A 23,616-nucleotide genomic window follows, 5' to 3' on the forward strand; every position below is an offset into this window, starting at 1 on the left:
GCATGATTTAGCTCCAATGGCCCATCTTTCTTTGGGCTTTTATAATAACTATTAACATCCCCGTCACAGCACTGGTCAGTAATGTTAGATTAGATGATTTGCTCACCTGGCTTTCTTTCCCAGGAGACTGTTACCTTCCCTAGAACAAAGATTATAAGTTATGAGCATAGCCTGAAACTATGATTGGGATGGATTAGTGATGGTGGATGGAGATGAACAAGAAATGAAGCAAGATATGATTATTAGTGAAGCTTTGTTTCTAATGCTTCTAAAATTCATGCAACAATGAACCATGTGCACATATACACAATATATAGACAATATATAATATCTACACATAGCATGTTTGAATATGTATACATATATAGTATGCATATAGGAGTGTACATGTATACATATAAACTGCCTGTATATATGTATAATGTGCATTCATATAGCATATAAATACATATATAACAGTGTGCAGACATCCATACAGTTTTTCTGCACAGTGTGTGCATATATCGTATATATAATATTATACATATGTCATGTATATATGCACATATGCATGGTTTGTGTACATATTATGTGTGCACACATTTTGCATATATACTCTAATGCAATGCAATGGGAGATTACATAGTACATTAAGAGATGGCTGGAAGAACACACATGAAACACAATACAGATTTTTTTAAATAAAAAGACTAGTACTTTGAGGCTTGTCTTCCTGTTATGTTGAGTGAGGAGCCATCAAAGGGAGAGGAAACATGGCAGGGAATATAGCTTAGTGGTAGAGCACTTACCTAGCATGCATAATCCCTAGGTTCAATCCATAGAACCACCATTAAAAAAAGAAGAAGAAAAAGAAGCAGCTTCTGGAGAATTAGGAAGGAAAAGATTTAGAGAAACCTCACTGAAACCAAGCAAGAACCACGTTCTAAGATGAGGCTGGTTATTAAGTGAAATAAGCTGAACTTTGAAAGTAAAGGGTCATATGTTTTCTCTCATATGTAGAAGCTAGAGAGGAAAAGGGGGGGAAAAGGTGGGGGAGGATATCATGAAAATAGAAGGGAGATCAGTGGGGACTGGGGCTGTGGCTCAACGGTAGTGCGCTTACCTGGCATGCATGAGGCACTGGGTTAGATTCTCAGCACCACATATAAATATATAAAATAAAAGTCTATCAACAACTAAAATAATATTTTAAAAAGAAGAGAGATCATATTGTTATACTGTGTGCATGTATGAATATATAACAACAAATCCCACTATCATGTATAATTATAATGCACCAATAAAAAATTATGGAAAAAATCAGGCTCGTTTACAAAAACAAACACACACACACACACACACAAAACAGGAGATGGAAAACTAAAAGGGAAAAAAATCCCCGGATCTGATAATTAGGAATATAGATAGTGAACCCAGAGTAAGAGTTTCAGGAAGAGGTGGGGGTGGGATGACTCAGAAGTGAGGAAATAGAATGAGACAAACATAGACTTCTGTCTCTTTCCAAAACCTTTGCCTTGAAAGGATAACTAGAGAAACGGCTTGGGGTGGAAGCAGGATCAAAACCTCAATTTCATTTGGCTCCCTATGAGATGGGAGAGCACAAGCGTGTTTGTGGGCAGAAAGTCTCATCCTGCGGCAGTTCTGTTACTCACATGGTGTAGTTTCAATCACAGCAAACACTACAGCCAAGACCTCCACCCACCCCTTGACATCGAATAGCTCAAAAACCCCTCACATCAACTCTGTGAGGGACATCCTACGATAATCCACATTTTACTGATGAAGAAAATGAGGCACAGAAAGGTTAAACAAATGTCCAAAGTCACTCAGCTAGAAAGTTTCAGAACCCAGATTCCTCCCGGGTAATCTGGCTTCGATATTTGTGCTCTTGACCCAGGATCAATGAGGATTGCTGAAAATGGAGTCCTTGACCTGTTTCCTGCTTAGACTGACCTATATCTACCTTTCCCAGCTTCTCCTGCAACCTCCCAGGCCTGCACCAGCATCATAGTAGGGGACCAGGGGAACACTGTGTTTTAGCAGTAGTAACCAAGAAGGAAGAGCAGAAACAGGCCATTTGTTGTCATTGCAGGGTCTGCATCTCTTTGGAAGTTGTGAAAAGTCTTATACACCTCAGAAGAAAGATATAGTAAACACTATGGGACCTAAGTTTGGGAGAATTGGCTCCAACTCCTAGGATTACTTAGAAAAGGAATGTGACATATGCAGGTATCAATATTTCATCCATAACATTGATGAAGATGACATTGATGATGATGATAGTGATGATATGGTGATATCAACTATCCTTCATCCCTTCTGGTTATACTGCAAAGAGCAAGTGAAGGAATGGGTTAAAGTACAAGCCAATATGAACTATTTATAATTACTATTAGGCTCTCAGACTATCTGAAAAAAAAAAATTGCTCATTCTCCAACTTCCCCAGTTCCACCTTACAAGGCATTGACCATTGAACACACAATTTTGAGAAAGTTTTTCTAAATCCTAATACTTTCCATGTGTCCAATTTGCCTCAAATCTAAAGTTTCCTTATATGGTAAGGCAGCATGGCACATTTTTAAAAGTTCACTGAGAGTGAGTTGTGACCAACTGTCGTTTTCCAAGATTTATGGAGCAGCTTTTGGGTGTTCACCATAACTAGTTGCACCACATATTCCACTCCTGCCTGTTTCTTTCTCCATTCACAATGTACAATCTCCAGTGTAACATTTACCCCTCACTTCTCACTTCCTCTTTCCACAGATTTCACTTTTCTAAATCATGTCATCTTTTAGTTCAAGCATGGTCCTGAGGAGGAGGTAGCTTTGGTCAAGAAAACAAGGGAACACACTTGAGGAAACATGAGAATGTCAACAGAGAGGCCAGGTATATTCCAGCTGCACTCTGCAATTTCATTTGGAAGATTTCTCAAGAATCTCATTGGCAGATTGTGGAAATCCAGTCTTTAGATGGATTTTTTAAACCTTTATATACAATAGTTCAGGTCACATATAATGAGTCAAGAATTACATGAAAAGTTACCCTTCTTTATAGATTTCTGTTTAAATTATCTTTGTTTTTAACTTTACCTTTTACAAACTATAGTTCAAAATTAACATTAAAATAATTAAGCAGTATCAAGATGGGTTGCTTGATTGGTGACAGGTATGTGACCAGAAACAGGGACATTTGCTAACATAAGTAATCTGCTAGAACATCTGGAACACCATCTCCTTTTTACAGATGAGAAACCAAAGATCTCAAGGATCTTTTTTAAGACAGAGCTCTGATTTTGCACGTCTGCCTTAATCTAATAAAAGGAAAATGTAAAAATTCCAGATTGCAGAGCAATGTTTTGATGATTATTATAACAATGCACTAGCTAAGGATGGATTCCTGAAAAGGAGGGCTTACTCAAAATCCCTTGTTGGATGGATCAGCTACTCTAATGAAAATTTTGCAAAGAAAAGCACTCTTCTAATGCTGTAAGTCCTTCTACACACCAACTTGAAATAAATCAATGATTGCCCAGTGTTAATTGCTCTGTAAAACTTTATAGAGTAATTGTATTGTTTGCCTGCTGTGCAGAAATTGCCTGGAAAATATTCAGAATGAGTGTTTTTGTTTCTGTGAAATATCTAGATCAAAACAGAGAGACCCCCTTCTCCTGCCTCCTTCTTTCTTCTAACCCCCTTCCCCACAAAACACCCCACCACCAAGTTCCTCTCTTTCCATGGCAGGCTCTGAAGCATTAGTCATCCCAGCTCTCCCTTCCCTGTTTAGTTATTTTTCACCAAAATGTCAGTGAAACAGAAGCCAGTACTTATTTGATTTACTTATTTCTTTTTCACTTTTTAAGCACAAATAACATTTCTTTCAATATAAATATACAATTCTATTAAAAATACAAAAAGTACTATAATCTTAAGTCACTGTCCAGCAGGTACATGTTTATGAATAGAGTCAGAATTTAGATACTCCATAAAGATGCAACTTTATCCCAATTCTAAGACACTTTTAAACATAAGTCCTTGTTCCATAAACAAATCCTTTTAGAGATGCTTTAAATATGCCCGTGATAACTGTCTAATTTATATCAGCAATCAAGGTTATTGAAGTGAGCTAGAATTTGACACCAAGAATACAATTGTATTATATACATATATTATATAAATTACTTTGTCAGATTGCAAAAATACATCAGATTTTGTCTATAACAGTTTCATCAGTTAATAAGTTAAGTCTTTTTTTTTTTTTTTAAATAGCTCAGGTATATTTCTTCTGATTCGAGGGTGAAATGCAGAGCAGTCACGGTTAGGAGGGGCACCCACCATAGCCACAATTCCACCAAGCTGGCAGAGGTGCAGGGCGAAAGGTACCCAGTAATTTGTCCCAGTGTGTGAAGTAAGGGGCAAAGTTGCAATTGAACTGAGAGTGATGCAGATCGTGATGCGCCACGCCTCCATACCACCCGAAAGGCACCAGTCTGTGAGTGGACCACGGAAAGTCGTAGCCTGAGTGGTCCTCCACTGACAGCCAGATGTTGACCACATGGAAGATGAGGACGGTGAGCGGGTGGCACTTGAGGAGCTTGATGTTCACCAAGTCGAAGAAGCCCAAGGAAAACAACTCCCAGACGCTCATGTACTGCGTGGCCAGAGCGAACGAGGACGAGTTCTGGTGGTGCACCTTGTGAAAGGTGCGGTACAGCCAGGGCACTCTGTGGTGCAGCACGTGCCACACAAAGAATTCACCGTCGAAGAGCAACAGGCAGAACACGATGTGGCTCACTAGCTCAAGCAGCTGGGGGGCTTCGGGTGGCAGGAACTTGGGGCTGTGGGCCCAGTGTAGCAGCGTTAAGGGGAACACGAACACCATGTGCTGGTAGAGAGTCTGTCGCAGGCAGGGCAGCAACTGCCGGGCTGACGGCGAAAAGTCGGGATGAATCTTGTAGCGGCGCAGAGATGGAACCCAGGGGTTCAGGACGTCCAGCACCACGAAGGGGAGGCAGAAGCCCACATAGGTGATGACTGAGAAGAGGACCGGGAAGAAGGGCGACTGGATGAGGGCCTCCCAGGTCTTCAGGCGGTCCCAGAGGGGCTGCAGGAATAGCTGGCTGGAGCTGCAAAGCACCTGGAGCTCGGAGCTGTTGTGGCAGCTCATGCTGAAGCTGTGCCTGGCAGCTGCAGCCGCGCGACTTTTCTTAAGACTGGCGGCCCCGCCCCGAATGATGTCAGTAGCCTTTTCACTCCTTTTCCAGGCCGCACGGAACTTGAATAAAGAACCCGCAGAGATGCTTAGTTGCTACAAATACACTCAACCACAGCTGCCTCTAATGGCTTTTATACATGCATGTAAGTCAGAAACTTTTAATATGCATGAAGAATTATGTTCTCACTCATTTTTTCAATTGGCATGCAACTTACACTCAACATAATGTACAAATCTAATCTACAGCGTTGAGTTTCCATGAATTTTTGGCCACTCAACTTGTATTTTTAATGCATATATAAAACTGCATCTATGTTTCCATCAAGACGCAAGCATAATTTCATTTAAAAAGAAAAAGAAAAAAGAAACTCTTTAAAGAGTCGCATACCTTGCGCAGTCCGAGTCTTCTGTGTGCTCGCTCTATAACCGTCTACACGGCAGCGAAAGGCAAAAGAATTGCTATGTAGAGGGAACCTCGAATTCTTGTCTGTTCGCGGGTAACTGACAAGAATATCATATAGGACACGTGGAGGGATGGGAAATTCCGTTGATTCCAGCGACTCCCAAAAGGAACTTTCCCTCCCGGCTGAATCCACCGTATGCAGACTTGCCGGGAAGATTCTGAGCCTGCAAGTGCAGACACTCGTGGCGCCGCGTCCAGCGCATCCAAGACCAGTGACCGGGAGCAGGGAGCACAGCAGTCTAGAGTGAGGGCTGCGACTGCAAGCCTTCACTTGCATTGGGAGGCGGGGAAGCAGGCGGTGGGGGGATGCTTGGTTTAACACCCAGAGCCTGCACAGATCGGGCTAAGATGCCACTGCATCTCAGTATGGGGCAGAAGTTATTGAAAAGTGAACCACCTCCTTTGATTTGCAAGGGAATTATTTGCGAGATCCTGAAGCTTCCCGGGAAGGCTGCGGAAAGTACAGAGGATCCCTTACCTCCCCTGCTCTTCCATTGGCTGGATCCTCTGCACCAACTTTTCCGCAGCCCCGCACCCCCCTTCTCCAAATCACTCCGCGCCCAGAAAGCAAACTACCGACTCGTCTCTATCCGGTGGGTTTCTCAGCCACGAACTGGAGTCTCAGGGTCAGGAACTGAGCAGGAGGTCGATACTAGGAGAGTTCTGGAGAGACTCTGGGAACAGTATAGAAACCAACCTTCGCGTTTAATTTAGGTGACTTACTCCAGACACAAGGGACCCCTAGTGGATAGAACTTTTGGACAAAAACCACTCCCCATTCTAGTTTTTCCTTTTTTTAATCAATGTGTTTGGGGCCGAAGCTTGCATTTTCTTATCCTCCCGAAAGGGAAATAATAATAGCTGTCATCTTTGCAGCCTATTGTGAGCGTTAAATGGAAAAATAATAATGTCTACCATGTAATGTTTGCCTACTAGATGCTTGACATTGGCTAAGTGTTTTACTAGAAATGAGTTCATCCAATCCTCAAGAACTGGGCTCCCCCTCTTCCAAGAAGTAGGCAATATTATTGTTGTGGGTTTATAGCAGTAAAACCACAGTGCTAACATACAGTAAACACACAAAATAAGACACATATTAAATTTGTACTCCACATTTTACCTAAAGAATAATTGAGATGTTTGAAGTTAAAATCGAGTAAGATTACAGAAAGAGAAATAAAAATATATAAAGCCATTTGTTATGAGCAAATAATAAGTGGTATGACCATATAGATCAACAAACGAGCCTTAGATTTATAATATAGAGAATTTATATGTACATATGACAAAGAATAGGCCTATTAATGTGTTTTTGTACACAGGACATATATATTTATAATAGATAATTCATAATTCAAAACCTTCCAAGAAGCACATATCTCAGAACTTCTACTGATGGAATATGGCGGTCCTTAGATACCCATTCTTTAGAGCCCCTAGACAGTAGACTCTGACTCTTCAGTAAACCTTTTTTTTTTTAATTTTATTCTTTTTTGTTGTTGTTGTTGTTTTAAAATCCAGAGTGCCCTTAAGACTATTATTATATCCTGCTTGCATTTTTTGCCATTGATAGTCTCAGAAGCAGCTTTGAGTTTCTTGACAGCCAATGCAAAAAGGATTGAGGACAGATTTTCTGATGCTGTTCTGAGGTCTAGATGGTAGCAGAAAACAAGTTGAAGGCAGGCCTCTGGCCTCCCTGCTGCGGAATTTCTTCCAATTAAATGCTGATAGACTCCTTCTCCATATACCCCTTCCCCATTCACTTCAAAGCCAATTTAGGAACTTTTCTCTTTTTTCATTCCTGGTGGACATGGTCCTGCCCCTGATGCAGCAATTCAAAGGAAGAACCTTTTTTCCTTCATTCCTGTGCCCTTCAGTGCCCCAAAGGGACTACCACCGCTCACTTTCTCAGAATTACAAATGAATTGTAAATATCACTCAAATTTATCCTCATCTAAAATTACCCTCAAATTTCCTTTTAGCACACCTTGTTCTTTTCTTGTAGTCCCATCTACCATGCTTGGATGCTTCAGATGCCCTTAAAGATTTTTTAAAATGGGTGACATTGGCAGATTGGCTTAATTTGAATATAGCTTTTAAATTTGCTGTCAGGACATCTCCTTTGAGCCCCCAGCCCAAACCATTCCATTCCTTTCCTGCTTTGGTGGTTCTGTCCTTTGCCCTGTTAATATAGTCTCCAAGTGCAGATTATATTAAGCCCTCTGAAACAAGACCTGGAAGCCAGGGCTTCAGACTGCTGTATCCCAACTCACCCACCTTACCTTGTGGTGCTTTGAAGCATAGCAGCTGTGCCTGCACATACAGCCCACCAGGACAGAAGTTTGTGTGTAGTATACAGAAGCAATCATCTCAGGGAAATTGATCAGGTAAAATTGTGATAGCTGTCTACTCATGTTGTGAAGGATGCTGAAAAAAATAGGCATAATATTTCAGGTGATCAAAAGCAATTAGTTGTAATGGACCAAAATAAAACTGATACATATATAGGGCTGACTAAAGCACTCTTGAATTTGGCAAGCTTGTACCTTTAAACATTCTCTATTTGCACAAAAATTTAATAGCTTGCTAAGGGAACAGGTCTTTTTAGAGCCCAGGATATATCTTCTAGGACTTTTCTCCCACAATGCCAATCTTATCTTTGTGTATAGGGCGGGGGATGCTGAATCAGGGCCTGATACATGTTAAGCAAGTACTCTGCCACTGAGCTATACCCTCAGCTGCAAACACTATATCTTCTATGTAATGAATGTTCAAAAGGTACTAAGTGCACATTTTAAAAGAAATCCATTCAAAATTTGAGGCTAAAAAGTAGAATCATTCTTTTTCAGAGTGTTAATTGTTGTAATTTGGGTCTGTAGGTGAACTACGGGGCAGTTTTCCACACAAAAGGGTGTTTTTTAAATTCAGATACCATAAGGACTTTGGCAACTCTATTTATTGTAATTCTCTAGTTGATCATTACTTTCTGTGTATTATTTTTATCTTGGCATGCACTCTCTGTTGGGGTTGGGAAACAGGAATTCTTTCCTCTCTAGTTACCATAGGAGTCAAACACTTTTCTGATAGTACAGCAATCAAATCTATGCATATTTAACACAATCTCAAAGATATTTTTTTCCAACTCCAAAAAACTTTGTATAGTGTCCTCCCCCCCAAACACACACACACACACACACACACACACACACACACACACAACAAAAGAGAACATGAAGTCAGTAAATCCTGTTATCAGTCACATCATCTCTTTTTTTTAAATGACATTTATGATTTTTTCCCTCTCAAAATGAAGTGAGACTGTTTTGGTAGCTATGTAACTAAAACAACTGTTCCTGAATATCAGAAATATGTAGTAATGTTAGACTTACATAGGTAGACTAATCTCAAAGATCAAAGTCTAATCCTAAATTTTAAAGGCTAAAGATTAAGACTCAGTTTCAGAAGTCAAAACTTGATAGGATTAATAGTAAATCACAGCCAAATCAAGAGTGGAAGTGGAAGTTGGTGTCAGTTCTAAGCTAAGTATCTCTACAGGAGGAGTCTTGTTTTGGAAGGGGAGCATCAAAGTTACTTTTCTTTATCAATTTACAAAAGATTCAGAAAACATTAGTGAGCCATACCAAAAACAGTAAGTATGTTGATGAAGAACATAAGGAATGCCAGCTCCCTTGAGACGCTGCTTGATGTTCTTATTAACCCGGATATTGATGCACATATCTGATCGATCATGGGGCATATATGTTGGGACTTGCACTGATATTGTTGGAACTCTCATCAACCTCTCAAAAACATTCAAAACATAAAAAAAAAATCCCTAATAAAAAGTATACCATGGTCTATATAGAAAACAGCACTCACTCCACACATCCAAGGGGTTGTTACGGTGATCAAAGCCTTATGTGAAGACTTTAGAAAGTGAAGACATACCATAAAATGCAAACTTTAAGTTTTAGTAATTCTAGAAGAATTTGGCAGAAAAAAAGTTTTACTAGCTCAATTTAGAATTGAACTTGACATCTGCACCTAGCACATTTCAATAAGTATTCTTGAATGAACAACTGGCAATTTTTTATTTTCATTGGAATAATTACAAACCCAGTGCTGCCTTTCAGGTGCCACAAGAGATCATAATGGGTCCATTTTGAAAATCTCTCCAAGTGTAAAAATAAATAAATGACTAGTGGCAAAAGATTCAATTACTGTACAATTTTAAAAGTTTGCATTTAACAAATTAATGCCTTTAATAGCCACAAACACGAAATAATCTTCATTACTTGAAAATAATACACTAAATTTTAGTGCTTAATAAGTGTTAGGCTAGGTTAAAGCCTCCTCCACTGCCATCCACCCACTACTCATGTCTAACATTCTGACCACTTATTCACTTAATAGGCACATTTTTATTTTCAGTTCACATTTGGAGGACAGTTATTCCTTGAGAATATTTTTCAGATGTTCTCCATTAGGCATAAAGTAGAAATGACCACAGCTGTAGCTGGCTTTACCCATCATCAAATTACCGACCTCTTAAAGCTGCAAAGGTGTAAAGTGGAGCAGGGGTTGGGGCTTGGAAAGATATGTGAGAAAAGCCAAGAGTGCCATCTTGTGGCCAATAAAAAAATGATTTTTTTTTTTTTTTCCTATTCTCAATTCTTATTCCCTTGTAATCTGTTCATTTTCCCATGTGTACGCGGTACCTTAGAAAGGGTTTCCGTTGGCAGAATATTAACCCGTCTTGGCCTAGAGGGTGGGGAGATCTTTGTGTTCTGCTCAACAGAAGGTGCATCAAAGCTAGTTGGCAAAGAACAGAACTGGAACCCCCACCAAACTATCACAGAACTCTTGGTGGTTGACGTTACAAATCTGAGCTAATGATGAAACAAAACTATATGGATGTGGCCAGGATGAGAAGGCCACAAGGGGTTTATGTCACCACATCCAGGGTAAGAGGCAACTGACAAAAGCAAATGAGCACTGTAACCCATACGGAGCAAGAACAGCTGTGCCATCTTCACCTTTAGACTGGTCCAGCTACTCTGCTTTGGAAAAATTCCAATGCAAAGTTTGGAAAGAAGATGAAAAAAAAAAAAAAAGACAGGTGAAAAGCAGGCTTTGGAATGCATCCCTGTTCATTCCTCAGTCTGTCATCATGGGAGAACTTGGTTGATCACAATTCTCAAGGGAATCTCTGGGAGCCCCACCCCCACCCCATGGCGGCAACCACTGCTAGAGAAACCAAGTCATCCATGAACTGAAGCCATTCTGGAAAGCTATCCCCACTACCGGTGAAAACAGAAAACAACACCACCCAGTCACTGTCCCCTTCTTTCAGCTCTACCCAGGTAGGGAAACTCTACATCATTGGCCAAATCAGTTGGTTTGGCTAAAGAAGAAAGAAGGGCTGCTGGAGAGACTCGAGGCCAGTAAGGCAGGTGGCATCCTCCTGGGGATGCCCACTCTTGTGTGGCTGCCATGAAAAAACACAATAATTCTGTGTCAGTCTTTAGACCCTTTCAGGTGTCACTTGCACATCTAACTCAACTTGGCTAATGAAGAAGTCCTCTGTTTCCACACCCTTGTCAGTACACATGCATCTATTGACTCTTACACTCTGGGCTCTCTGTTAGACTCTGAGTACAGAGATGAGTAAGATACATGTTCTGCCCCCAGGTTCACAGAGTAGTAGAGATTGCACTGGGCCTTGAATCTGTTTTGGGGGTCCTAGGATGTGAGTTGTCTCTACCGGCCTCTGTTGCCTCATTTGTTCAAGGAGAGCATGGGTAGACAGTCCTAGAATCCACGGTGCTACCTGCAGCCAGCCACTGCCTGCAGATAAGAGTTCACACTGCCTACTCTCCACTCACAGCCTGTGATGGTTTAGATATGAGGTGTTCCCCAAAAGCCCATGTGTGAGACAACGTAAGAATTGTTCAGAGGTGGAATAGTTGGATTAACTGGGTGGTAACCATAGGTAGGTGCGGAGTGGCTAGAAAAGGTAGTTCACTGGAGCATGGCTTTAGGGTGTATAATTTGTCCCTGCTGAGCAGAGCTCTTTCTGCTTCTTATTAGCCATGTCCTGAGCAGGTTTTCTCTGCCACGCCATTCCACCATAATGTTCTTCCTCACCTTCAGCCCAGAGTTATGATCATGGACTGAACTTCTGAAACTGTGAGTCAAAATAATGTAATTTTTTGTCAGATGTTTTAGCCACAGCAACACAACAGCTGACTAAAACACAGCTTCATTAACAGGGACCACACAGGACAACATCTGAGCCAATGTTTCCAGACCGTCTTCTAGGCCTCCTTAGGCTGGAGATCCCTCCCTCCTCCCCATGGAGAGGAACAAACATTCATGGACTATATCAGTGACATTCATGAAGGGGACAGAGGATGGGGAGATGAGAAAGAAAAGCGTGAATCCTGGCCAAAGAAAGGGGAAGAATAGAATGGCCATTAAAGAAAGGGAAACACATCACACACAAAATCCTTCAGGCCCATGAGGCTCACTGAGTTTTATTGAAAAGTTCAAATAGGGCCTGGTAAATGTTACAAGCAGTATTAGGCTGCCTGTATGTATTAGCCAACACAGCAAGAATTGTTACTGTAGCTACTGTGACTATATCAGATCAACTGCAAGCCAGGCCCTCTGTCCATCCCACAGCATGATAAGGTAACAAAGCAAAGAAGACACATATGGGCTTCCTGACACTGTGATGCAGAGCAGGCTTATTACAAATGATTATTACACAAACAAAACTCAACAAGCGAAGTGAATTCCTGAGCTAAACTTGAAACTGAAAACGTCCACATTAACTTTTCCACTTGAGTGAAAATGAATGAGGATATTTCCTGCAGAGGCCACAGGACTTCAGCTTCACACAGACGGGATGTCCTCACTGAGCTGCAGCAGTTGGTTCAGAGTTGGTTAATGTCGGGAAAAAGTAGTGGTCATGCCTCTTCACAGGACTTTCCTTCCTTGACAAGTAGAATTATGGCCTGCCACATCATCAGGAGTTCATGAACAAAAACATTTGAGTGTTCCAGTCTTCAAGCTAATCATAACACTGACTTTTAAAACAGTGCAATCTGTTTCTGAAGGCTCTGGCCAACTATTTTTGCTTGAGCTGAACAATCTAAACATTTGATAAACATTTGTCATTTATGTTGGATGAAACTTATTACAAAATATTTATTACTGGCACAGCGGGGATATCACTGGGTTTGACTAGGTACCTAATGCATTAAAAAAAATGAAAAAGTGTTCATTTGGATCTCCCAATACAGTCCATTGGACTGGAGAGCACTTTAAGGCAAGAAGATGAAAATTGGATGCTTTCACACCTGCGTTTAAATCAGTGACAGATTATTTAACATCAACCAATACAGTTTAAAATTTCCAAACATATGTGTTAATTTGTCCTGAATAAGAATAAAAACATAATAGATTTTAAACTGTAAGGAGAAACAGAATGGTTTCTTTTCATATGTCAGTGATATTTGTAAAAAAAAAAAAAAAAAAAAAAAAAAAGACAACACTAGTGTTGAGACACTAGCTTCAGGTTCAGCCATAATTAAACAAAATATACTCAGAGTATTTTATTCCTAACTTGAGAGAATTGAGCATCTTCAGAGTCATAATTTTCTTGCATATAAAAATATAAAAGACCTGAGAAAGGAAAACCAGTATTTTAAGCAATGAAGCAAACACATCTGAAGTCTGACACACATCTCAAGTCTGCATTTCACTGGTACTTCCTCATCAGATTGATAATTTCACTATACAGCTGCCAAGGGGCATCCAGGCCCCAGATAAAATCAAGATGTTCCCACTTAGGAATGCGCTTGTGGTACACCAAGTTGGTGATCTGCGTCAGTAAGATTTTGACATCTTTGTCGTCTGCAAGCCAGTCCTGACCCCCGCTCCACACTGCAGTGGGCACAAGCATGTCTTTCACATTGTACAAGGGAGGGTAACTCTACAATGAAAAAAAAAAGAAAAGAAAAATGAAACAAAACAGAACCATGGAGTGCTTTATTATTTTGTGATCATTTTCAAAATCACAATAAACCGTCTCCATTAAACTCTATCTACTAAATCTGATCTGAGAATAAGAAACCAGATTTTGAAAATTATTTTCAGTATACTTTTCAGGTGGCCATTATCAGAACAACAACAACAACAACAACAAATTCAACCCACCATGAAAGAATACAAGATGTGGACCTTGAGCACAGTAATGACTTTAATTCCCACTGAGGAAGATACTATTTTCCGCAGGGAGTAAATGTGAAGCAGGAGAACCAACTGGTTCTGAAAGAGCTTTGGAGTCATATCCTCCTCCTTTCTCCTTTTTGGTGTGGAATGAATCATAGAAATTCTCTAAGCCTCAGTTTCTTCATCTTTAAGTCAGATACCATCATGTCTATATCACTAAGTTGTTATGAGAGTCAAATATGAAAAACACAGGTAAAACATCGTACACTTTAGTATTGGTACATTTAGCATTTAAAAAAATAGGAATTAAATTAATTCAGGGAAGAGACATAACAATCTAATATGGCCGAGGTCCTATAGCTAGCAGGTAATGGACCTGGGAATCCTGCTCTCTGCTCTGTGTTCATGGCCACTGTGAATAACACATGGCAGTGATGGTTCTTGTTTAGAGCCAGCAAAAGGACAGTGAGAAAAAGCCCAACTGTAAAGCCTGGGTCATTCTGGAGTGGTCTGAAGGAAGACAAATGTCATCCCTCCTGTGCGTGACCTATAGCACCCAAGCCAACCAGAATCTGGTAACACAGGCGGGCTTCCCAGACGAGTCTTCAGGGCCCATTTCAATTAAAAAACTGAAAACTTTACCTGGTTGTAATGAAAATAATTCTTGGCACTGCTTCCCCAGTCAAAGGCTTGAAACTTTTGGAATTTAACAAACTAAAAGAGAATTTGGAAAAAAATTATCTCACGTAAAAGTTTGAGAAAACATTATAGGTTGCTAGAGTTAAACTTATGTCCTCAGAAACAATTTTATACCAAAATCCAGATTCACTCTTCCCTTCCAAATTATTCTTTGAAACAAAATGGAACTGTTTTGTTCTATTTACTACATGACTCAGTTTCCCACTCAATGTTGGAAAATAGCTGCTACACGACACGAGAAAGCAGTTGTACACGTATGCTGTGGATTACACGGGAAAGACAGCTGTTCCTGTTAGTTGAACTTTTATTTATATGAATGCTTTCCACTGAAATTTGTATCTTGGACTTTTTCAAAGAGTTCAGGATTTTACTTGGATATATAGATAAATGCATGGGCATCACATAATGCTATTTCAATCATGGGCTGCATATGATGGTAGTCCTATAAGATTCTATCACCAAGTTACATTATAACCATGTTGGTTTGTGTAAGTACACTCTATGATGCTTGCACAATGATGAAATTTGCAATGACACATTTCTTAGAATGTATGTATACCTGTTAAAGAGGTGCCAGCTTGTATACATACAAAGAGAATCATATTTTCTGCATGTATATCTACCCTACTAGTCTATTATATTACTTAATATTTTAATAATATTATTGACTTAGGACTTTTTCCTAATATCTGGTACCACTATAATCAAGAAATGGTCGGGCTGGGGATGTGGCTCAAGCGGTAGCACGCTCGCCTGGCATGCGTGCGGCCCGGGTTCGGTCCTCAGCACCACATACAAACAAAGATGTTGTGTCTGCCGAGAACTAAAAAATAAATATTAAAATTCTCTCTCTCTCTCTCCCTCTCTCACTCTCTCTTTAAAAAAAGAAAAAAAGAAAAAAAAGAAATGGTAACATGTGCCAGTGTGATTCTGAGGGAATACTACAACTATGAAATAATATTTTATATAAAATTTAATGTATGCACATTTAGAAAAGCATAATAGATATTAACAAAAAAGTCATTTATTTATGAAGTTTGAATGAATACAAAATTCATACTTCCTCCAGAATTAAAGCCAAAATTTCCATGTTAAATAAATTGGAAACTACAAGGTTTGGCCACATGGTGGCGCCCAGCAAAAAAAAAAAAAATGCAGACCTTCTTTGTCAGAAATGCTTTTGATTTATGTGAAGCTTCAGTTCTTATCAATTGTAAAAAAAATTCTATTGCTTGATGTAATAAAAGAGTGTGAGTTTGGATACTATAGGGTATTGCTACAGAATAAATAGTTAGCATCTGAGTTTTGCTATTTAAAATGACAGACACTAAATAACTGTGGCATATTTTATGGATTTGTAGTACCTGGGAATGCATCTATTCCCTGTCTCTGATTCAGCAATGCAAACTGTTCTGCCACAGTACTCAAGACAGCAGTTTACCACATCCTCACACATGTCTTTCAGCATTTGTACACAGCACCAAGTGTGAGTATAAAATACAGAAGGAAAACTTGCTCATACCTCTAACTGACCTTCTAAACCTGACTTTTGACCTCAGAGTCACTTAGCACTTCAAGTTAACCACTTGAAAAGGCAACTCTAAAGGAGGGAAGTGTGAAGATTTCTTACAGTAACAAACAACCTGGAAATAAACTAAAGCTCAATTATAGATATATGTTACATCAAACTTCAAAAACAGTATGTAATGTCACAAATATAAAAAATATAAACAGAAAACAGCTTATAAACAAGTTCCATTAAAAATATTAAGAGGAAAAAGTCTTAAGATAAAATTGATTACACACTATGGTCATACTTCTGTGATAATCCCATGTAGATAAAAATCAGAAGGAAATGTTCACAGTATTTATAGTATTAAGACAGCTTTAAAATGACATGTAAAAATGAGTTTTAGGTCTTAATTGATAATGAAAATGTAAATTGGCTAAACTTTTCTAAAGTATACCACATATCAGAAATCTTAAAGAAATGTGTACCTTCCCACCACCAAGTCTACTCCTATGAATGTGTCATCCTAAGAAAATAAAATTCCTGATGAATAAAATAGATTCATATACAATACAAGAATATTCTTCCCAGTATGTTTCACTATTGCAAAAATACTACCATGGCAAAAAATAAAATTCACACAACAGAAAACTGTCCATTACAAATACTTTTAAAATCAGTTATGACCTGGAAAGGCATTTTTAATTATGGAAGAGACTAATTTTTCCCCAGTACCCATTCTTGTCTTCTTCCTTTCAGTAATGGAATCCCTAAAGATTTCTTGAAGCATATGGCAGCCAGGTTAGAAACCACATCTACATCCCCCAGTGAACAGCCACCCGGTGGCTGAGCCTCTCACTTCTCAGCAATCTCCCTCAGGCAGAGCCACCTGCCCTGGGCCTCCTCTCTCCCACCTCCCTGTGGGCTGGGACAGACATGGCAGTGACTCATCTTCAACCCACAGAGAAGGTTTGTACCCTGAGGGTAGCAAAGCTGCAGCCAGGACCTGCATGACCTCAGGGAGATACACACACCTCCCTCCCCCAGCCTGTCCCTTGTTCTTTGAATTGTGTTATGAGAAAGAAACAAACTATTCATTTCCGGCTATATATTAAGGTTTCTGATAAAGCAATTAAGCCTGTATCTAACAAATATAATGCTATTTTAACTAAATGAAATTACTAAAAAGCACATTCAGTATGATCCTGCTTTTGTAATGAAAATGATTATTTAAAAAAAAAACTATGATTATATCAAAATACAAGGAGTGGCTATTGCTTGGTAGTAGAAATACAATTTTTTTTCTCACACTCATGTATGTTCTAAATTTCATAAAATATATATTGCTTATAGAATAAATAAAAAGTATACTAAATGTTTATGGTGGTTTTAAAAAGCCAATCAAATGTACACTTTGGCTTTTCTTCTTTTTATGCAATGTTTCAAACAATAGAGAACATCAAAGTGGTCTAAGGTATTTATTAAAATGAAGATCCTAGGGGCACATCTTAAGAAACTCAGATTCTCAACAGGACTAGGATAGGCCTCAGAATCTGCATTTTTATTGGCATCCTGAATAAGTTGTTACTGATACTTTAAAGATAAGTTAGGGCTGGCCTTCTTCCAACAAGCAAATACCTGGGCTCTGGACTGATAGGAGAGGGGAAGATAATAACAAGAGGCTTGGCTTAGATGATCTCTGAAATTCATCAGGATTAAGAAGAAAACAGGAAGAACTGTAAACTAGATTTAAAAGCCTAGTTTTTACATTGTTAATAAGTGAATGCTAATTATTTAAACAAAAAGTAAACTTCTGAATGTACAATCAATAAAATGACTTTAAAAGGCACCCCTGATCTTACACCACAGAAACCTTCACACTCCACACTGGGACTATAGCCTCCAGCCTGCCAGCACCCAGGCCCTGCCCACCCTCAGTGGAGCCTCACCCAGCAGGCACCAAGGCTGCCTCTGGCCAACAGCCTGGAGGACAGGGAACTAAGGAGAGATCACTATGAAACAGCTGTACAAAGCAGCTCTTGTCCTGACCAGAGCAGAGTGAGCAGAAGGCAGAGGGCCAGGCTGCCTTCTGCAGTGAACCTGGAGTTTGGAAATGTTCTAGAGGCATACTCCAGTGTAGTTTAAACTGAAAGCCACAACAAGGTCACCACTGGGCCTGCGTGCAGTGCTGTGGACCTCAGCCTACAGCTTTTGACCCGGACTGGCTGCTTAGTAAAAGGGGCTGGAACAAGAGCAGAAGCCTGATTGTAGCCAATCCAACCACACTAACTGCAAAAGGCCTGGGACACAGAAGGTGAAGCAAGGCCACTGTGTTGTATACACAGAGCTATCTTGGGATGGCTGTGGTTTCCACGTTCCAAGGACCCCCTAAAAGCCAGGGTCTGGTGGTCACTGACTTTGCTGATCCAGGAGGCATATCGCATGTGGGCTGCTGGCAGTCACCAAGCTGGGAAGTAGCTCAGACCTGCCTTCAGCTGGGCTCAGTCACCCTCCATGCATCTCAAGGAGCACACTAACTCCTAAGGTGACAAAAACTGGGACTTTTTGAGGTGTATCCATTAATAATGAATACGTAATAATGTTTGAAAATGTAAGGGAATTTTGGTGTCAGTATATGTGAAGGAAAAAAGTGATTATAAACAGAAATGTGACTAAGGAGGAGAGCAGGGGCCCGAAAGAATATCAGCTATGAACTGGAGGGCTTTTGAAGATCTAGGGCATTGCTTAAGTGATGTAGGTGTGCTGCCAGCAGGAACGACATGCATCCTGGGGGACCCTCTTGTAAGCCATGGCCAACTCTGACATGTAACAGTCAGCCTCCAGGCAATAGATGAGCCTCAGGCCAGGTCCTAGACCTTTAGAGATGAGGCGGGAGCAGAGGTGGGGTGTTCATGTTAATAAGTGTTTAAAACATACTCCCAACAGACAGGGCTCCTGGGACAACTGAGGAAGGAGGCTAAAGCATCGGTAATGTCCCCAATCAGCGACTCCCAAACCTGGTTGGGGAGAAGAATCTGCCAGGCAGAGTTTTAAAAAATACTGATATTCAGAAATAAAAAGGGCTGGCCTACTGAGCCTCAGGAATAAAAAAGAAATGACCTACTGATAAACACAACATAATCAATAATAATAGTAATTAATAATCTCACCGATATGAATTAACTGGGTGATAACTGTAGGCAGGTAGGTAGGATGTGGCTGGAGAAGAAGGTCACGGCGAATGTGCCTTTAGGGTATATATTTTGTCCCTGGTGGGTAGAGCTCTCTCTCTCTGCTTCCCATTTGCCAGATCCTGAGCTGCTTCCTTCTGCCACAGCCTCCCACCATGATATTCCGCCTCACCTTGTGCCCAGAGCTGAGGAGCCAGCCCTCCACGGACTGAACCTGTGAAATCATAAGCCAAAACAAACTTTTCCTCCTCTTATTCTTCACTCTTAGTTCTGGTCAGGTCTTTGGGTCACAGCAACAAAAGGCTGACTAAAACATCCTGAGGGAACTTTTGTGAGGCAACCCTTGCGATCACTATCTTGATTAAGGTGATGACTAGGGGCTGGGGATGTGGCTCAAGCGGGAGCTAGCGAGCTGGCCTGGAATGCGTGCGGCCCTGGTTCCATCCTCAGCACCACATACAAACAAAGATGTTGTATCCGCCAAAAACTAAACAATAAAAAATATTAAAATTCTCTCTCTCCCTCTCTCACTCTCTCTCTAAAAAAAAAAAGGTGATGACTTCACAGGTGTGTACCTATGCCGAAATGTATCAAAGAGCACCCTTTAAATATGCTGTCACTTGTACCTCAATAAAGCTGTTAAAATAAAATGTAAGTGCAGATTCTCCAGTCCAAATGAATTAGAATCTCTGGGGATGGAACACAAGGATCTTTCTATTTTTTTTTTAAGCCTAAATTGTAGCCAGTTCTACAAACCCAAGTCTTGTTACTTCTTTAAGCCATATTTTATTAAGAGGTCTACTGTCTAGCTAGGCCAGTGGTGCCTGTAGTTCCAACTGCTTGGGAGACTAAAGAGGGAAGATCAGTTGCACACATGAGTTCAAGAAAAACCTGGCAACATACTGAGACCCTGTCTCAAATAAATATATAAATGAACAAATAAAAATAAAAGGTGGACTTTTTAAAACAATTCAGCAATTCCGATGCAAGCAGTGACTACCAGGTGCTTGGAAATTACTTAAGGTGCTTGGAAATTATCATCATTTACAGCATCTGGGTTTAGAGCTTAAACAATAAATTGTTCCATATTTTTTTAAAAAGTTATCTGGGGAAAAAATATGTCAAAAATATATCCAGAGGTGGAAATGAGTCCCTAACATATTGTCAGATAGAAAAAGAAGAGCAAATTATAAAATACTAAGGAGAAAATCTATTTCTACTTTTAATGATATGCAGCAAGAGGTATAGAGCAAAATGCAGAGACATTTCACATCTCTAAATGCATTTTTCTTATCTGAGTGGGGTTATGTAATAAGTCTATTTTCAAGATAATTTTTATTTTTTGTTTAAATACAGTTTCTAAATTTTCTAGAACAAATATGTATTACTTATGCAATAAAATGATCAAAACTTTATCTTTAAAGTTAATGATTGTCTTAACTCTGGTTTTTCCATGGAAGTCATATTGTGTAACTCTGGTTTTTCCACGGAAGTCATATTGTGTCCTTAGGTCAATGTTGAAATTGCAGTGTCTATCTCCAAAGCTGCCCTACTATTATGTTTTATGAAGTAATGCAGAAATACAATAAATCTTAGACTCAATGAAAAACAAATGAAGAGAAGAAGGAGGAAGAAGGAAAGAAGAAAATACATAAATCTGAGATGCAAATAAACAACAGGGAAAGGAATGGGAGGAAAAAGAAAAAAGTCAACTCCAAAAGCTGTTTGGGAAATCGCTACATAACATGATCTGTCTCACAGAGGCTAACACAAGCAACACCAATAGAATAGCAAGGCCCTGCGACCATGGGCAAGGATACCAGATCAGATTTGTAAGCAGGTGGTTTTTGTCTTTGAGAAAGGTTTGCAAAGAGATGCTTCCAGGAATCCCCAGTCTTTCCAACACGGACTTCACATGACCCCACCTGCTCTCCTGGAATGCTTACCTGGCCCCAGTGTAACATGTTCTGCACAGAAGTTCCAGCAGGATCGTGTGCTGCATACACATCCACTCTTGACTGCAAAATATAAAAGATGGATTAAAGAATAAAAATAAATAGCATCAAGGCAACATTGATAATGAACACATTTTTCTCCTCAAAGCATTAAAAATTACAAAGCCATAATCTCAAATATATGGAAAAAATTTTGAGTGTAAATAAGTCCCATTTGATCAACCACATACACAGATTATTCACAAACAAAATACAACAATATGGTAAGTGTAAAGCTGTGCAAGTGGAGATCATAGGTCGTTTTACTTTTTTCTTCATGCTTTCCTGAATTTCCAAGATTTTAAACAACAATCATTTTTCTTTAGTCAGAAAAACAAAAATCAAAATCACTTTTAAAAATTTCCTAGAGCTTTCATTCTAGGAATTTTAAAACTATTTTCAGAATGCAACATTAAAAACTATAAAACATATTTAAAAACACCAGTATATTGCTGGCCAAGAGTTTATATTTTATGAAACAAGTGAATAAATATATACATACACGAATATGTGAATGAATGTGTGCACTGTGTGCTTGGAAATGAACACTCTAAATTTTTAAAAAAATATTTATTTTTTTAGTTGTAGTTGAACACAATACCTTTATTTATTTTATGTGGTGCTGAGGATCAAACCCAGGCTTTGCACATGCTAGGTGAGCACTCTACTGCTGAGCTACAACCCCAGTCCCTGAACACTCCAAATTTAAAAATGCCTATTATGATTTTTTTTTTTTTTAAGATTTTTTTAAAGATGGACACAATATTGGGGCTGGGGATGTGGCTCAAGCAGTAACGCGCTCTCCTGGCATGGCGGGGCGCTGGGTTCAATTCTCAGCACCACATAAAAATAAAATAAAGATGTTGTATCCATTGAATACTAAAAAATAAATAATAAAAATTCTCTCTCCTTCTCTCTCTCTCTCTTTAAAAAAAAAAAAAGATGGACACAATACCTTTACTTTATTTATTTTATTTATTTTTATGTGGTGCTGAGGATCGAACCCAGTGCCTTTCGTGTGCAAGGCAAGCGCTCTACCATTGAGCTATAACCTCAGCCCCATGCCTATTATGTTTTTAAAGAGAAATGAATCATTAGAATAACTTATAAATATTGTAACTTTAATAGTGACAAATCCTCTATTCAATAGTCTCCATATGACAGCTGGCCTGAGGACAGCAGCAATACTATTGGCACTTGTGGAATTTGATTCTAATGCCTCTTATACCAAAGATACTTCAGGGCTGCTAAGGTCATTCCTGCATCTTCCACATTACTTAATACAAATGAGCACATTCAGATACCATCACTGAAAATTTAATGCAAGTTTTATCATCGACATAACATACCATATTCAAATTCTTCTCATTAAATCCACACACAAGAAAAAAGATATTTCCACAAAGCTCCTTCAAAATGACATGGGTGCAAACGTGGGTACCCAGCCACTTCAAAACTTCATTCTGGGGAAGAAATTCTTTGTGTCCAAATATTTCCTATAAAATAAAAAGAAACCCGAGAATATCTTAGCATTTTATCTGGTATGCAAGTTTCCACAACCCAACTCAGAAAGTACAGATACATTGCAATCTTTTCATGTGGTCTCAGGAGCAAAATGGCAACTAGCTGACATTCAAACCAGGGTATTTATGCAAAAAGTTGCCTAGTCAAAATCAGATGTGTTACAGATGTGCATTTAAATTCTCAAAGCGAAACCCAGAGGCAGAAGTTAAATAAATTTACAAAAGACTTTTACAAAGGTAAAAGGACTTTGGCCAGTCATCTAAGGCTACCCCCAAATGGGTTTCATTGTCTCTGATGGATCCTTGGTGACCTCTGAGAAATAGTTGAGGCTGTAGTTGATCAGCAATGTCTGCTAGGTATGCGTTTATCTAATCAGATATGGGCCAAATCCAGTCCACAGCTTGTTGGTTTTTTTAAGATATTTTATATATATATAAATTTTAATCATTTTAAATGTTCAGTTCAATGGCATTAACTACATTCACATTGCTATACAACTATCATTACTATCCATCTCCAGAATTTTTGAAAAAGTGTTTCCTAGCCTGAAACTCTCTTCCCATTAAACAATTACTTCCCCTTACACCTTTCCCCAGCATTGCCTGTTTTTATAAGTAAAGTTTTATTGTCACACAAGCACAATGTTTCTTTATGTACTGTTTCTGGCTGCTTTCTCAATACAACTGCAGTGTAGGGTTTACAACAAACACCATATTGCCCACAAAGCCAAATATATTTACTATTTGTCTCTTTGCAAAAGAAGTTTGCCAACCCCTGAGCTATAA

At 39.3% G+C, this 23,616-nt stretch overlaps 2 protein-coding genes across 3 annotated transcripts in view; both read right to left on the reverse strand.

Annotated features, from left to right (window-relative positions):
• Positions 1-4,315: 4,315 nt before the first annotated feature.
• On the reverse strand, positions 4,316-5,164 carry Ch25h (cholesterol 25-hydroxylase). Its single transcript, XM_076834339.1, has one exon. The coding sequence runs from the start codon at positions 5,162-5,164 to the stop codon at positions 4,316-4,318; it is 849 nt and encodes a 282-aa protein (XP_076690454.1).
• Positions 5,165-12,182: 7,018 nt separating this feature from the next.
• The window catches only part of Lipa (lipase A, lysosomal acid type), a 32,796-nt gene continuing 21,362 nt past the window's right edge, over positions 12,183-23,616 (reverse strand). For both annotated transcript variants that reach the window (XM_076835353.1, XM_076835352.1), the window contains 4 exons: positions 22,657-22,803; positions 21,260-21,331; positions 14,556-14,627; positions 12,183-13,674 (listed from right to left, as the gene is read on the reverse strand). In XM_076835353.1, coding sequence (XP_076691468.1) covers positions 13,441-13,674; positions 14,556-14,627; positions 21,260-21,331; positions 22,657-22,803 — 525 coding nt within the window. In that variant the 3' untranslated portion in view covers positions 12,183-13,440. The remainder of the gene's footprint in view (positions 13,675-14,555; positions 14,628-21,259; positions 21,332-22,656; positions 22,804-23,616) is intronic.

This window comes from Callospermophilus lateralis, chromosome 15, assembly GCF_048772815.1.
Source record: "Callospermophilus lateralis isolate mCalLat2 chromosome 15, mCalLat2.hap1, whole genome shotgun sequence".
Lineage (NCBI taxonomy): Eukaryota > Metazoa > Chordata > Mammalia > Rodentia > Sciuridae > Callospermophilus > Callospermophilus lateralis.